The following is a 17,451-nucleotide window of genomic DNA, read 5'->3' as shown; positions in this document are numbered from 1 at the left end:
GTCAGTATAATCATCGTCTCTTCCTCGATAATACGCTATACAATAATTATGGTACAATCAGAGAAAACCGTAAAATATTCATTGGTAATAAGAATAACGAATAAGTAATAATACAAGTGCCTACAAATAAACAAATAGACAAATATGATCAACTATGGTTTGGGCTGGATTTTATTATCGTGTCCTCTCCGCGTGGTAATGAATGTATTTGAAACAGGTTTTAAAATGTCAAAATATAAACAAACGTCGGAAAGACGGTATCGTGTATAAGTTGCCTTTGTGTGGTGTATCGGAAGAATGACGTATGTTTTTGGAGAACCTTAAACTATTGACATATTATAGCAAATATATTATACATACTAATGCACATACTCACTTGCAGCGCCGCAACTAAATCATTTTGGGCCCGTGTGTAAGTAAATGAATGGGCCCTCACCCCTCTTAAAAATTGAAAAATTAACATATTGACTATTATGAAATTTATTTTTCCAAATATGAAAACATACTTTGGAATTTTGAGTTATTACTCAATACTCAATACTCCTTTGCATGACGCGCTTTAATCAATTGCAACCAAACTACCAAACTATTTTTAATTTCGGTTATGCTGCATAAGAAACGTTAATGTACAATAATGTTGTGTACAAAACAAAAGCGATCTATTGCTCAATCTGTATTAATAATAATTATTATTTATTATAACAAAATAGTTTTATTTTATTTCTTTCTAGTTTCTATATATTTTTTAATTTTTATCATTGGGCCCCCATTATGGGTTGTTGCCCTGGGCCCGTGTGTTTGACACACGCAACACACCCGGTTATTGCGGCACTGCACACTTGGCACTACCTTTAAGGTAATTGACATTGCCAGAATGGTAGATTTTTTTTTTAAATTATAAATTTCAATTGTATATATTATGTAGGTAGGTAATATTTATCACTAGTTACGCCTTGTCAAGTTTTTAGTAAAAACTCGGCCGTATAAATACAATATTGTGTACAACCCATCACTGAATACTTGATTTTTTTTTAAACAACTCACACGAGTCAGTTTTTCGAACGTGAAATTTAGTCGTCATTACATAATCACATTTTGTTTTATGAGTATTACGAATTTATATCGTACCTATAGGCCCCTACCTAGTGCCTACACGCGTAAGCGCACTACTACAGCAATAGCGTACTTCGTGCCTACTCGTGTGTCGTGTATCAATAAACAAACGTGGGAAGCTGATGCCTAACTTAACCTTATAATGAACGAAATACTAAAAATATATTTACTCAAATGATTCTCGCAGGGATGTATTTAGGAATTTCTTATGGGGGGGAGGGGGCACAAGCAAAAAGTTTAAATTATACACACTTATAACTTATCTCATATTTGCCCACACAAAAAGTTGTCATCATTCATGACCAAATAATCAAAATACAAGTATTATACAAAAATATTTTAAATCAGTTATATAGGCGTGCGCAGACTTTATTTGCAGCAATAAGACAAATAGGGGCCTTCAAAAAAAAAAAAAATCACTTAACCTATATTGCTCCTAAGATACGCAACATAATCTTATTGAGTTTAAAAGAAAGAATAAATAATTAATACTAAAAAATGATTGTGAGCCGTTAAGCATTTTCTTTTACCACATATAGGACTCAATCTACAATCTAAGTTTTTTTAAATATACTACTTAGCTTCCCTCAGAATCTAAAACCACACATAGTTTTACACTTTTACAGTAGAATATTAAACAATGCATTGAAGAAATAAGAAGTTTGAAATTGAAAGAAAATGTATTATTTCTTAAAGATTAAGTAGGTACAAACATATTGAATGTCTTTAAATAATTTTATCATATTTATAAAGTTATATTATTGTTTGGATTATCTTGCTGGCCGCGAGAAAATTTAAAGTTAAAAACATTTTTTTAAATACTATGTAAGATATTATCAAAAATGCTTTGTTATGATAAACATGAGCCCCTCACGTGAAGCCGTAGTCTATGAAGCGGCATATCCGATATCCTGCATACCCCGTGCGCGAAAAGTAAGAGGACCTATGGAGGTTAATACTCAATACAATAATAAAAATAATAATTAAATATGGTGAATGTGGAGAGCACGGGCCCTATGGGCCCTCCCTTTAATACACCCCTGGATTCTCGTGTATATTTTTAGGTTTAATTTTATAAATATTTATTTTTAAAAGTTGACGATTAAACCACATAAATCAGCAGCTGTTAAAATACGTAAATGTTTCAGTCAGTCTTTAATGTCAAACGATTTTTGTTCTTTGTTTATTGAAAACATAGTCCAATCTGGATCTAACACCTGCCAATGTGATTTTGTTTGTACCCTATTCGAGAGACAGAAGATCAATCCTTAATGTGGACATCCGCCAGAACATGTATTTATAAAAAGTATTTATAGAAATTTAATTTTTAAAGCGTTAAGTTAACATTACTCTGACATTAATTGTTCTGTTACAAACTCACTTAAAAACAACACACATGCCCACACACATTACAATATACACACTGCTCTCTTTTTGAGATTTATTTGGTATTATGGTATACAACTTTTGGCCACTGAAGAATTCTCAAACGTAAAAGTAAAACCCTAAAGGATTTTCAGTCAATATATTATATTCACGCCAAATATTAGCAGCTCTCTATTGTACATTTGTACTGTATATATACTGATTAGTGATATCTGTTGAGTACTCTCTGTGAATGAACCTATGCATTCCAACACTATAACTATATAAACCTTCTTCTTTTACGGGTGAAAACAATTTTTTTTTTAGATTACTTGAATCGGCTCGCCTTGAGACAAATTCTAGGTTACCATCAGACAACTGTAAAGGAATTGTATAAGATCTACTTTCTCCCTAAACACCATCCTAAGGGTAATGCCAATATTTGGTGACTTCTCTTTTTCCAACTTAAGTCAGATTTTATCATTAAATCACATATTTTTTAATGATTATTATAGTTTCAGTATATTAAAGTATTATTTACAAATTGTGAATATACTGGCTACGTTATTTATTTGTTATATTAATCAAAAAATACAAAGGAGGTTTCTGATACGATAACCCTTATAATATTCGTAAGTATTTTATTTCATTTGGTTTCTATTAGATTCCGTACCTACATACAAATATTATGCTCAGTATATTTCGTCATTGTACTTATATAAAAACTCATTATGATATTCCTTAAAACAAAAATCCATAAATCCATTTTATCCATTCTGGGCCTTCGTTAGCCAATAGATAAAGAGATAGAAGATAGATAACATCAACAAAGATAAAAAGACGAAACTGCTAAATGTATCTAAATAGTATGATTTATATTATTGTAATACCAACAACGGACATAAGTTGGTTTTGTATTACCTAACAAACAGACAAACAGTAACTATAGGTAGTGTTATTAACAAAATATTTAATCATATTATTTATACTAAATATCAAAAGCTATCTAACGAATATAAAATTATTAATTATTATATTTCTACATAGCATTATAATAATTTTATGATTTAAAGTTAGGTATGCAAATTTTCGATCATTTCTAAAATATGGTGACCAGCCACGGCTTATGTTTTGACGTACTTATTCGTTGATTACTATTTTAATAGCGATATTATAATACGTTTGACTTTACTAAATTAAGCTCGTTAAAAAAAAAAAAAAAAAAATACTATAGTTAATTAGAAAATAAAACGTTAAATTTTTTGAGAATGAGTATATCAAATGTCTTATAAATAAATCACATGATTTAATAATAATAACATTAAGAACAGGGGCGTAATTAAGGGTGGTGGTGGGTGAGATAGATTCCCCCAAAACTTTTATTTTACTGCTAACATTTTATATTTGGTGGGATAGGTTACTGTACGAGGCTTACAGATTTTGCTAAAAACATATAATCCCCTCCTCCTCTACAGGACAAATTCTAATTACACCACTGATTACGAGGAACGTACGTAAGTTCTTGTTTAAAATGTATTAAAAAATATGAATTAGCAACGTTATTATGTAAGTTTCAGAATTTTCGATTTTGATTAGATATTTTCAAAAAGGTGCTTCTATGATTAATTCTGATAAACCCCAATGGTTTGAAAATTAAAAGAAATACCATAATTTATGAAACTTATAATTATATGTGAGTAAAATAGTTTTATGCTCAGGAGCATATATATTTAAAAAAAAAAATATGTAATTTTAACATACCTATACTGAAAACATATTTGGCTAAAGTAGGTAGTAAAATATTTAAAAAATGCACAATAATGTAGCGTTAAAAAACTGCAAAGAAGTAGTTACAAGACATATATAATTTAAAATTTCATGAAAAGTAACTTCGTAAGGAGTATGACTATTTTCAATTAATGATGTTTCAATGAATTGATTGACAACTCATGATTCTGACGATAATTCTGTATGTCAATGCATTACACAGACTAGAAAAATATCTATACTCTAACAATTTTCAAGTATATTTGTTCACTATATTATAATACCTATATTATTTTCAGTAAAATATTATTAGTAAACATAAAATCACGGTATACATAAAAAATTATTTGTTTCAAAACCTCTTATCATTTACGAAAGTTAGAATTGTCTATAAATATCATCTTAGATAAAAATGTACATGACAATATTTAGTAACTGGAGTTTGAGATATAAATAATAAAATAAAACCAATTTAATAGGAAATAAATCATTACTATAATGACGATCATTTATATTTATACTTTTGTGTCTTAACAGAATAAATTAGTAATCTGTAAAAAATAACATTTTTTTGATGTATAAATGTTAACAATAATGATTGCAGTGTTGAAAAACTAACAACCGCAAGCAGGGACCTTAGCGAGGACTGGAGGCAGGTTGCATGGACCGGGTGGTGGGAAGCATGGTGCTGGACATCCGCATGGTGAAGGAATCAAAAACAATTGTGGTAAACCAACTGGGGTTTGGAATACAATATCAGGTTTTTGGACGTACACGCCGGGATTGAAGAATATTTTTGGTAGTGGCGCGGGTGGCAAAACGACTGGCGGAGTCGGTAATGGGGCTGGCAATGCGAAGAATATTTTGTTTGGATCAGGAGCTGGTGCGTACGTGACAGTCTGTTCTTTAATTACGTTTCCACCGTTTACGACGATAGGACCTGGTGCCGGTGGTGGAAGTATGATTGGTGCGGGTGCTGGGGCTTGCTTTAGTTTGACAAGCAAATTAGCGCCTGGACCGGCGGGAACGACGATTGGTGCGGCTTTTCCTTTGACTGACGGTGTTTGGATTATCACTGGTCCCGCTGCTGGTCCCGAAGAGATCACAAGAGGTGCAGGTGTGGGTACCGACAGGGTTGTAGCCACGGTCGGGGCAGGTCCAAAGGCCGGGGCTAAGGGCGGTGCAACTGGAAGTGGGGCAAGGGGCGAATATGGTGCTGCTGCCTTAAGAGTAGCTAATAAAGAGGCTAGTGCCGCTGGGCTAATAGGTGGAGATGGAACGCATGGTGGGACTGGAAGTACTGGTGGGGCTGGAAGTACTGGTGGGGCTGGAAGGGGTAGGGCTGGAAGACATGGTGGAGCTGGAAGGGGTAGGGCTGGAAAACATGGTGGGGCTGGAAGACATGGTGGAGCTGGAAGGGGTAGGACTGGAAAACATGGTGGGGCTGGAAGACATGGTGGGGCTGGGAGACATGGTAGTGGAGGACATCCATAACAATCACATGGTAAAGCTTCGACCTTAGTAAGATTGGAAAAGCAAGGTTTTTAGTTTTCTGTTGAATTAGATCTACTCAATAATAATTTAATTACTTACCTTAGTTAAACAAATCACCGCCAAAGCGAACACAAATCCAAAATTATTCATATTTTCTAATATTACTGAATGGAAAATTACGAATTACAGTTAATGATTCTCACAAAACATTAGTAACTAGATATAAGCTTTTATATAGAAGCAATTGTTTGTGTTTTCCACACTTCCACGTTCCTTTAAACTGATTGCCAGTGTTTATTAATTGATACGTTCAATAGAATATACAGTATATTATTGTTTGTTACCTAAAACATGACCAGTCATTATCCAATTGATTGCAACGTTTTAAAACCATTTTAGAATTATCACGCGTTTATTATTTTGTTTTTAATTATCTTATAAGTAGCTATACCGGATTATTACGTTTATAAAATATGTCATACTATGGTTCTTTAATATTACTAGTTAATTTTGGAATTTAATGTTGTTTCCGGTCTTTGTTAGATATTTTTTTCTTGTCATCATAATTATATAAAATAATTAATAACTTCAATGTTCAGGCCATTTTCAGGATTTTAAATATGTTGAAATTACTTTGTTTCGGTGATATAATATTAGATATTTTTTTATGATATACCTATCTAGGATCTACTTGAAATCAATTATGTGTTTGGTAGTGCAATATTATTAATAATATTATAAAATATACAATTTTGGTTACGGGATTCCTGATGAATGTAGAAGGAAAAATCATTATCGATTGTTATTATGGAAATTAATGTTGTTTTTAATTGAACTAAAAAACAAAATAATAAAATCACTGAAAAAATGAAGTTCAGTATTTATCGAAATGGACAATTTTTTATAAAAAAAAGACGTGCTTCTTATTTTACCATTAAATGTTTAATTTTTTTTCATCGTTTTCTCAAAAAATATTGAGAAATAAAATAAATTACTTGGTACCTTTATTGTAATCTGCTTTCAATTTAAATATTACATAAAATAATGAATGATGCATACAATTTTAATTATTAAATCGTATAACGCCCAACAAAATTATCTTCTAAAAAATGCCCGCAAATCTAAGTTATAGTTATTTTATCTTATACTAAAATTTCTTTTTTTTTACTCAGCAAACCAAGAGCTAAATATTATTTATTTTAGTTTCCATTTCAGGAATAAAAATTGTTCAACAAAAAATTTAGAGCGATAATAATGAATGAATACATCTATGATTAAAAATATGAAAATATGCAAATATGCAACTTACTATTATCCTCTACAGACAACATTATAATATCAATATTATCTTTTCAATGATTATTCTATAGTTTCTGTAATATTGTAAAATTGTTAAACAGTTGATAGCACTTATCCGATCGGTTATAAAAAACGTGCTGACTTGGATAACAAATCGTAAATATTTTACGTATAAAAGCATAACCGGATAAATGGTTTACAAGAATTTTTTGTCGTCATTTTAACGATCCACAGGTAACAAAATGATTTCATTGAGAGCAATAAGAGCCGCCGCAGCTTTAGCGATTATCTGTTCAGCCATGGTAAGGTATAGCATATGTTTAATATAAAAGAAAATAACTATAATATCACAACAAATTATTTTATTTTATGTAAATAAGGTCTTAGCCGACATTCCAGATACCCACGAATCACTTTCGTCGTTACCAGATAACCTACCCGACGATCCATTTCCAGATCATAGCAAATCCTTTAACTTTCCGTTTTTATCCCCTTTGCCACCTCTCATCAACAACTTTCCGCGCCCATCTTCTATGTTACCTTTTCCTTTTTCCAAACTAGAAAACTTATTTTCGTCTTCAATTCCCACATCACCATCTGCATCGGAAACACCACCTTCAACTTTACCTGAACCAAAACCAACTTCAACAGATGAATGAAGACAATTATTAAAACTCGTATCTAACAGGCGCAAAATGATCTTATATAACGAACTTTTTATCAATTTTAAACATACAATTTATAATTTAATATTAATTTCAGCAATAACAATTACCTACATATTTTAGCAGATTATTAATCATATTTTACGCAACTTTGTGCAAATTTTTTTACTTGTTTAATAAATTACATTATAGAACACATGTATTGAATTTATTATAAATATTATGTTTATAGTTATTATTTTATACCTACGATTAGTTTTAATAAAGAATGAAAATAGTTGTAACTAATATGTTTTATTAATACTACTTTGTAAACTTGTGAATATTTAACAATATCTTTTATCATATGACATTGCTGGTCATAAATTGTAACACAGCTAGGTATCATCATTTTTATGACATTTTAATTACAATATTGTACTAACGTCTAACAAAATTCAATAATTAAGTTAATAAAAATAAATAAATATGTATAATACATCGTCTGACTATAATTATAGCAATCAGAATCTAATAAAGAGAATAATTTGAATACCCATATTGAAAATAATATGAAAATAAATTTGTATAAAAAAACTTATACATATGTACAATATCAGGGGCGTATTAAGATTTTTTTTTTTTGGGGGGGGGAGGGGACTGTGGTATTTTCTCCAACAGAAATTCCCAATTCAGCCAAAACAACTAACATATGTTAGAAAATTTCCATCTGATAGGACATAATAAGCAGACTTCATAAACAATTCCTGGATTACGGGGGGAGGGGAGGGGGAAGGGGCTGAAGCCCTCTCATCCCCCCTCCATAAATACGCCCCTGTACAATATAAATACTATATAGTGACTGTCAATAAAGTCCACTTAATGCAATGTCGATAATATACTATTGCGTCTTACATAATAGCTCAAAAAGAAATATATGATGAGGAATAATATGAAATCTATTATTTAATTGAAAAATCAATTTACCTATCCCTAATCTTACAATAGTTCTGGTTATTTTTTTTAAACAAAAATTCACAGCCGACAACATTAGGTTGTAAATCAATAAGTATATGAAGCTTACCTCATGTTTTTGAATTATTGCAATAGATCGTGAGACTTTTAATTAGGTGCTTAAAATATTTGATATACTCAATATTATTATTTACTATAATACTATATTACTACTATAACATGGTTATCAACTGGCGTTGTTTAATATGCATGAATTGAGTGGATCATTTATTTATCTGTTTATGACAAAAGCTACAAATCTTGAAAAAATTGTTGGAAAAAAATCTTATAAAATATTGATTCGTAATAATTATGAAGCAAGCGTTGTGTTTATGTTACATATAATATTATATTAAACTTATAGATTTCATTTAATTATCTATTAACTAATACATCATTAAATTATTATAGGTTTTGATGGATGTGAACATAATGTGGAACATAATAAATTTAGAATATTTTAAAAATCAAACAACTATAGTAGGTACTATTATTTGGTTTTAATTTGATTATGTTTGACTTATGCAGTATTATATAAATTATGTACACAGCCACCACGTCAATGACCGTCAAAATATTAAAAAATAATCACAATTTATTGTTTCGGAGCATACTGCAGGCATGCCGGCATATCGTAGAAATGTTTTTGGATGTGTATAGAAACAAAAAAAACATTTGCCTTAAACAGCAATAGGAACTACACTGTTGTTATAAATAGACAGCAGTGCCAGAAAAATAGTTTTACGGTGACACGGGAAGTAACACTATTATGACTTAAAAAAAGACTTAAATCATAACAATTAATTTCAAAAGGTATAAATTAAAAAATACCCATAGTAGATGGTTCGTTTAAATTTAAAAGATTTGATAAACCGCGGAAGATTTTTAAATTTGATGGCTCTCCTTATTTTCTTATTATTATATTATCATTGATTGAAATTAAATTAAATTTGTAATATTGTGCATTTCTACCCATACTTTACTGTGGTACACACGGTATGTATTTACACATTTGAATGTAACAATATAAGATATTTTATAAATTATATTTATATTATATATTATTTATTTCCAAAAAATTTTCAAGCTTATTATTTTCTTTAAATATGGCTATTTGTCTAAGCAAATTTGTTACATTAGAAATCAAAAAAAAAAAAGGTATTTTATTGAACAAAATTAATTTATTTTGTAACCGAATAATGAATATCAAATATGTAGGTATCATACATTGTCAGAATGGTTAGGTGATAACTGAAGAAAAAAATATACCTAAGTCATAAAATGTTGTTTGTGTAGTCTCTGTTTATGTTTTTACATCAAAATCTTAAAAGCAAGATTTACAATGTATAATTTAGGTACCAATAGGAAAAATATGATATGATGTAAAATTATTTTAAATGAATAACCAATATATTGTCAGTTACACATTTTTTGGAAAGTGTGTGATTAAAGTATAAAATTGATTTCTCGATAAAGATGGAATAATATATTTAGACATTTAGTATTTAATATTTATTTATGTGTTTATATTAATATAGGTTATATATAATTAAATATATACATAATCAGTCAATTAAATTTAATAATCCTTGAAATTGTACGAATACCACGATAATTCGTTTATTATTATTTCTTAAATGTTATAGATTTGTTTGTTTTTTTATTAGGTTTATTATTATAAAAGCCAACTTAATATTTGTGCGTATCTTTACAAGAATCAAATCAATTATTTACAATAAACAATAAAATGAATGATACAACATTTTACAAAACAATATTTTTACTATCTTATCTATAGCTCGAGTAAGTCGTTCTAAGGTATATCATAAAGTAATATTACTCTATGAGATATACTCAACGACGTTCCATTTATTGATACTATATTGTCGCACTGGTTTACGGTTGCATCACGTACAACGGTCTTACACTTGTGAAATCTTCTTCATTTATCATCTCACTATATTAAATGAAATTCAAATTACATATATAAGGAAGTGTGAAACACATTATGAGTGCATTAAGATTATATTCGATATCCAGTCAAGTCTTGGAATGAAGTGGTCGATTTTAGTTGCCTGCTTGATTGTGTGTCTCTTGGATTTTAAGGTAATTATATATAAATACCTATGGCAATTCTTTTGAGCGATCAAAACATAAACAATAATTTTTTTTCTATTTGTATACATATCTTTTTTGTAAACACTATAAAATAAACAACAATTGATAACAGATCGATTATTAATTGATTGTGTTATCCGAATAATATTATGCAATTATTTCTCGGACTAGAATTGAGAAACTTTGAATTAAATATTGAAAATTATTTTATTTTTTTAAATTAGGGTTCCGATGGGATTTCCGCGGTTCCTTGTTCCCAAGAAGGCTCAGATCTACAAGACAGCATCGTAAATGTGGATAAGTCTCCAGTCTGCACGGCACCATTAGGCCCCCTGTTAACCAATTTGTGTTCGACGTCAACACTCAATTCTCTACCCTCTTCAGCACTGGTGTCAATCGTGAACGCACTGTCAGCAACACCCGAGCTCTACAAAACGTTGCCACCTCCTACGCTTGTAGCCCTATTGAATGCAGTCTCGTCGTCTTCAACGGTGCTGAGTGAACTGTCACCAATCTCTGTTCTCGTCTTGCTTGCTGCTGTCTCTTCAGCCAGCCCCACGTCGATTTCCGGTGTACCACGAGACGTGCTGTTTCCGTTATTGAAGACGTTGTCCTCTTCCGGTTTACTACCACCAATTGGTTCTGTGAAATCGGACACAGTTTTCACCGAACTACCACCCTTGCCACCACCGGCGCCACAAATCATAGTTCCCGGCCCAGCCCCAGGTCCCTTATTCATAAACCTACCAAAAAAACAACCCAGACCCCCACCCATCATCGTACCAACTGGACCCCCACCATCCATCGTCGTGTCCATCCCACAACCTTACCCAGCCCCGCCACCTTTAATCATGCCGTACGGTACACCTGGTCCGATAGTGATTAATGAAGGACAGAACACTGATCCTCGGTCCTATCCAACTGCAGTATTACCTGCCCCCGAAGCGCAAAAAATATTTTTTACCACACATCCGTCAAAAGCATGTCTCAAATCGATCAATGGCAGACAGTCGCCACAAGATTATTGTAATTCACAATTTGAAATTCCAAAAGTGTATGCGTTACCACCAGGTGTTTTGCCTAACCAATATTTCCAGATTGCTAGAAAAGAATCCTAAAAAATTTATATGTCTTTAATATTTAAAACCATTTGTAAATCGTAACCAAATAAATAAACTGTGGACATTTTTTATTAAAAATTGTTTATTTATCACCAACTATAGCTATATAACCTGAATTTGCTCGGTAAAAATGAACAAATATAAAATATGGGGATATGTTCTCGGGTATATTAGTGTGTGTGACACAGACTATGTGTACTGAGATTTATTGCTTTGCAGTTAAGTAATTCGACCGATATGGGTAATCAATAAATAGTGGAGTGGATTCTATTTTAGTGAGCCAAAAATATCCTGTATGAGCCTCCTATAATCTATAGAAACCTATATAGGTCGAATAAACACTTCCCGAGTATCAATAATATGTGTAAAAATATCGTGACAATTCATTAGTTTCCAAGTCGATAATTCTTATTCAAATTTATATACTCATATAATCATCTTTATTTGCATAATAAATATGATGTTATATTATAATATATTATATAATAAATATGATGTTATATTATAATATATTATATATTATATATTATATAATAAACATATATTATAAAGATAATCGTTTAAAAAGAGTATAATAAAGAGCGTATTTTAGCTGTATTCATAAGGATGAGGGGTTAACATAATCTTCCACACTTTTTAAAAGATCACAAGATTCTAGTAACGTCACCTCTCACACACCTTTTCACCACTAGGTGTAATCCAATCCTCGCAATCGAAATCAGTATAATATGATTAAGGGAATGATATTATTCTTAAGGTTATACACGCACTCGTATATTACGTTTGGAATAGGTACAAAATTATGTATGTTAAAAAAAAAAAATAACAATAAACTAATGATCACTTAGGTACTGAAGTTAGTTCATTGTTTGATACACACACAGTTTTATTAATATTGATGTAGAATAATATGTAGTAGTAACTATTAATCGATAGATAAATCGCAATAAATCCACGATAGAGTTACAAAAAGTCTATTGATAGAAATAGGAAATTAATTATTTAATTTTTGACTGATTAGTATTTTCTATTTAATTGGTTTTGTTTAAGATAATTGCTTAAAATAGTAAATAAAAATCAAGCCAATAAAAAATAACGCTCGAGGTAATTCTTTTGACAATAGACAGAATTACAAATTGGTCGCATTAAATTCATAACTTATATTTAGATACTAAATTTCAATTTAATTGTTTGTAAATAAATATAATAGATTATTTTATTTGGAGCTTCATATATTCATAGGTTAACACCTGTTAAAAACAAATATAGCAAATATCAGATAATTTTATAATTTAAATATAAATAAGATACTGATCCAAAACTTTTTGCTAGTAAACAAGAAGACACACGGAAGTGTAAGAGGAAATGATGGTTGGCATGGTGGTACTGCTAAGCATGGTTGTATTGCTAAGCATCGCGGTGGAGGTGGTTGGAGAATATAAGAATATAAGAGTTTAGTTGGCAAGGCAGAGGGCTTGGATAATTTCCACATGAATCTGCTTTAGCCTTTGTAATAAAAAAAATATGTTGTTAGATATTTAGTTCGATAAAATGTCATTATTACATTCTTACCTCGGTATAACAAGCTAATGCTAAAATCACAACTCTCTAAGTGATTATTTATTTTTTTTTACAAATTTATGTTACGAAGAGTTAATGAACGCAAGACATATTTGTCCGACTTTGATATAGGCTTTTATATAAGAAAAATACAAAAACATTGTTTTTTATTCGTTCACGTTCTTAAAATTGATTAGAAAATAACTACAATTTTCAATGATAGCTTATCATCTTTGTTCATGAGATATCAATAAGTTTACAGTCTTAGTTATCAAAAAAAAAACATGTTACTAGTGAATAGTTAATAGCAAATAGATACATAAAATTAATTGATGATTACATATAAAATTTGATAAATCCTTCTAATGAATTAGAATAAAATATACGTTAAATAAGAACCGATATTCCTTGTCCTTTTCAAAATCCGAACAAGTCTAATATAGTATAGCATGAACACCATAATTAATTTGAATTTGAAAATAAGATCACATACCTAGATTTTCATTTTAGTTTTGTATTATGGTTACATTACTCACTTGCTGTTTAGCCCCTATTATAATACACCGTAATATTTACCTACGTACAATACGCATGAAATATTATATTAAAAAAAAAAAAATTAAGACTCGGAAAAAAATTATTATGATAATTTCATAAATTTTACTGAAATTATTACTAATTTGGACAAATTAAAGTACTATTAAACATATTATTTTATTGGTCTAATAAGTCGCAAAAGAAATTTTATTTTTACATTGTGATTATTTGTGATCGAAATTAAGAAAAAAAACCATCGTAAGATAAAGTAATGAAAAGAATTAAATTCATAATTAAACAATTTAAATTTCTATATCTTTTTCTGCTTGTGTCATTCAGTGATTTTTTTTAAGTTTTAAATTCTTTCTTTTCCTAATATTCAATAACTCTTATAATTTCGTCTACGATTTTCGTCAATCATAAATTTCCGAACTAAATTACATAAACTAAAACTAAACTCCAAGGAACACACATATTACTTATAAAGTTATGAAGTTATGAGTTACCTATGTTTATTAACACAAATTTATATTTCTGGAATAATTCTAACATAACGAACAAATTTATGGGAAATTCAATAAAAAAAAAATTTATCTTTAATTTTAGTACTTTTAATTTAAATAAATTATTTATAAAATATAATTTGTGTATTTAATAAATAAGAGTATTTTTCAATGCGATTTATTTCGATGAAGGAATTATATTTAATCTATCTTCTTTATCTATCTTAATTTATATTAATATTACACACTTGTAACTATATAAAGAAAAATCATATACATAATATTTCAGATCAAGTAAGTACCTAATGCGTGTGTATATGTTATATATTTAACACAAAATATTTAAATTATGACCCATGAGTAACATTATTAATATATGTTCTCAAAACAAATACCAATAATGACCTCTATCTTAAATTATCATTGAAACAAACTAAATGTAATACAAATAGATATTACATCTATATCAGTTGATAAGCATAAATGTGCCATAAAGATATTTTACAAAATGAACGTTTGATTGATCGCATATCCGTTATCAATTTAAAGGAACGTGGACGTATGTTAAACAAAATACAAGTCGTGTGGAGTATAAAAGTCGAACTGTTCTGTGGCATCACATACAACAGCAAAAGTATTTCAATCCTCACATCTATTCTGTGCATTAAAAAAAAAATTATAAAAAAAATTAAAAAATGAATAGTTTTGGAATATTAGCCATCTTGGCTGTGGCTTGCTTAGCTAAGGTAAGAAAATATTTTTATTTACAACATTATTACACTCTACTTCAACAGACCAACTAATTTTAATACTTTTCGATAAACAGGTCAACGCTGTTCCATGTGGTGGATGTCCAGCTCTACCATGCCTTCCAGCCCCACCATGCCTTCCAGCACCACCATGCCTTCCAGCACCACCATGTCTTCCGGCCCTACCCCTTCCAGCCCCACCATGCCTTCCAGCCCCACCATGTCTTCCAGCCCCACCATGCCTTCCAGCTCCACCATGTCTTCCAGCCCTACCCCTTCCAGCTCCACCATGTCTTCCAGCCCTACCCCTTCCAGCCCCACCAGTACTTCCAGCCCCACCAGTACTTCCAGTCCCACCATGCGTTCCATCTCCACCTATTAGCCCAGCGGCACTAGCCTCTTTATTAGCTACTCTTAAGGCAGCAGCACCATATTCGCCCCTTGCCCCACTTCCAGTTGCACCGCCCTTAGCCCCGGCCTTTGGACCTGCCCCGACCGTGGCTACAACCCTGTCGGTACCCGCACCTGCACCTCTTGTCATCTCTTCGGGACCAGCAGCGGGACCAGTGATAATACAAACACCGTCAGTCAAAGGAAAAGCCGCACCAATCGTCGTTCCCGCCGGTCCAGGCGCTAATTTGCTTGTCAAACTAAAGCAAGCCCCAGCACCTGCACCAATCATACTTCCACCTCCGGCACCAGGTCCTATCGTCGTAAACGGTGGAAACGTAATTAAAGAACAGACTGTCACGTACGCACCAGCTCCTGATCCAAACAAAATATTCTTCGCATTGCCAGCCCCATTACCGACTCCACCAGTCGTTTTGCCACCCGCTCCACTACCAAAAATATTCTTCAATCCCGGCGTGTACGTCCAAAAACCTGATATTGTATTCCAAACCCCAGCAGGTCTACCACAATTGTTTTTGATTCCTCCACCATGCGGATGTCCAGCACCATGCTTCCCACCACCCGGTCCATGCAACCTGCCTCCAGTCCTCGCTAAGGTCCCTGCTTGCGGTTGTTAGATGATTTTGTCAACATAACGTTTTTAGTGTTCTTGAAAATATAAGAACACATTTATAAAATATTATTGAAAAATTTTGAACGCTATTATTACTCTGTTTTTAATGATTATACTTTGGGATTTTAATAAATGAAAATACTTAAATGAAATTAAATAATTTATTATTTTCAATAACTATTATAAACCTACGCATTATATTTACAGAATCAAATAATCAAATTTTATCATTATTGTATTGATTCTAGAATTTGTGTTCGAATTATGTTTTATATGAAACATTTAAAAAATGTCTAACCTTTGAACAAACTATATTATTGATAATTTACCAATACATTCAGTAATATTAATCATTATTTAAGGTTAGATGAGTATTCACTATTCGTTTCCTTGCCACCAGTCGGTGGTTGAAAGATTTCAAAATATTATATTGAGTTTATTTTGATCATTAATCAAGTTGTGAACGGTTGTATTTGCATACACAATCCGGTCACTGTATTAATAGGAGTATACACTTAAAATTTAAGTCCACCGGTTTCTTATAATATTTTTCGTTGGTACTCGTGCTACATTAAACAAAATATTATTATGATCGATGTGCTCAAATATTTTCTCATCGCAAAACCCAGTAAATTACTGTATAAGAGCAGTTGAATCATCACTACCACTTTTCTGGTCACTAACCTCGAACAATGTTGATCGGTTCAGAAATAACCTAACAAAACATATTAAATATGGCCACCATATTATTATTAATATGTTTGAGACAGCGTAGAATATCAACCGGTGCTCGTTTGACTGATGTGACAGAAGTTAACTTCAATGTTAATTTTAATCATTCAATTTTAAAAACCATTGACACCGCTTTTTACACTTTTTTACATAATGTACATAATGTAGGTAATAATTTTACTACTAACGTATTAGGATATAAATAAGTTTTTCAAATTTATTTGTTCATTCATTTTTCAGTTCTTATGTATAATACACTATTAAAACCAATGTGGACCTACAGTCTTCAATTATGGGGTACTGCTAAAGTATCTAATACTAACATAATCCAACAGTTCCAGTATATTGCTCTTAGAAAAATTAGAAATGCTCCACCTTTTGTGTCCAATTATACCTTACATAAAGACCTCA

At 30.9% G+C, this 17,451-nt stretch overlaps 4 protein-coding genes across 4 annotated transcripts; 3 read left to right on the top strand and 1 right to left on the bottom strand.

Moving 5' to 3' along the window:
* Positions 1-4,859: 4,859 nt before the first annotated feature.
* LOC149054320 (uncharacterized) lies at positions 4,860-5,889 on the bottom strand. The gene is made up of 2 exons (XM_089230236.1): positions 5,839-5,889; positions 4,860-5,762 (listed from the first exon to the last, which is right to left on the bottom strand). Exons 1-2 carry the CDS (start codon positions 5,887-5,889, stop codon positions 4,860-4,862), a joined length of 954 nt encoding a protein of 317 aa, XP_089086362.1.
* Positions 5,890-7,263: 1,374 nt separating this feature from the next.
* On the top strand, positions 7,264-7,759 carry LOC149054319 (uncharacterized). Its single transcript, XM_089230404.1, has 2 exons — positions 7,264-7,340; positions 7,419-7,759. Exons 1-2 carry the CDS (start codon positions 7,281-7,283, stop codon positions 7,695-7,697), a joined length of 339 nt encoding a protein of 112 aa, XP_089086530.1. The 5' UTR covers positions 7,264-7,280; the 3' UTR covers positions 7,698-7,759.
* Positions 7,760-10,559: 2,800 nt separating this feature from the next.
* On the top strand, positions 10,560-12,013 carry LOC149054318 (uncharacterized). The gene is made up of 2 exons (XM_089230273.1): positions 10,560-10,802; positions 11,039-12,013. The coding sequence occupies exons 1-2, from the start codon at positions 10,749-10,751 to the stop codon at positions 11,930-11,932; spliced, it is 948 nt and encodes a 315-aa protein (XP_089086399.1). The 5' UTR covers positions 10,560-10,748; the 3' UTR covers positions 11,933-12,013.
* Positions 12,014-15,230: 3,217 nt separating this feature from the next.
* On the top strand, positions 15,231-16,312 carry LOC149054317 (uncharacterized). The gene is made up of 3 exons (XM_089230405.1): positions 15,231-15,281; positions 15,362-15,395; positions 15,516-16,312. The coding sequence occupies exons 1-3, from the start codon at positions 15,231-15,233 to the stop codon at positions 16,310-16,312; spliced, it is 882 nt and encodes a 293-aa protein (XP_089086531.1).
* The last annotated feature ends 1,139 nt before the right edge of the window (positions 16,313-17,451 follow it).

Source organism: Diuraphis noxia, unplaced genomic scaffold (genome assembly GCF_037042655.1).
Source record: "Diuraphis noxia isolate RWA-SAM2 unplaced genomic scaffold, SU_Dnox_SAM2 contig0007, whole genome shotgun sequence".
Classification (NCBI taxonomy): domain Eukaryota; kingdom Metazoa; phylum Arthropoda; class Insecta; order Hemiptera; family Aphididae; genus Diuraphis; species Diuraphis noxia.
This window is presented reverse-complemented; position numbering and strand designations above follow the sequence as displayed.

Excerpts from the sequence above, each read along its gene's own strand:
- LOC149054319 (XM_089230404.1), top strand. The coding sequence starts at position 7,281 with ATGATTTCATTGAGAGCAATAAGAGCCGCCGCAGCTTTAGCGATTATC. Across the intron at positions 7,341-7,418 it reads CGATTATCTGTTCAGCCATG|GTCTTAGCCGACATTCCAGA; the intron begins GTAAGGTATAGC and ends TATGTAAATAAG.
- LOC149054317 (XM_089230405.1), top strand. The coding sequence starts at position 15,231 with ATGAATAGTTTTGGAATATTAGCCATCTTGGCTGTGGCTTGCTTAGCT. Across the intron at positions 15,282-15,361 it reads CTGTGGCTTGCTTAGCTAAG|GTCAACGCTGTTCCATGTGG; the intron begins GTAAGAAAATAT and ends TTCGATAAACAG. Across the intron at positions 15,396-15,515 it reads ATGTGGTGGATGTCCAGCTC|CCCCACCATGCCTTCCAGCT; the intron begins TACCATGCCTTC and ends CATGTCTTCCAG.
- LOC149054318 (XM_089230273.1), top strand. The coding sequence starts at position 10,749 with ATGAAGTGGTCGATTTTAGTTGCCTGCTTGATTGTGTGTCTCTTGGAT. Across the intron at positions 10,803-11,038 it reads TGTGTCTCTTGGATTTTAAG|GGTTCCGATGGGATTTCCGC; the intron begins GTAATTATATAT and ends TTTTTAAATTAG.
- LOC149054320 (XM_089230236.1), bottom strand. The coding sequence starts at position 5,889 with ATGAATAATTTTGGATTTGTGTTCGCTTTGGCGGTGATTTGTTTAACT. Across the intron at positions 5,763-5,838 it reads CGGTGATTTGTTTAACTAAG|GTCGAAGCTTTACCATGTGA; the intron begins GTAAGTAATTAA and ends AATCTTACTAAG.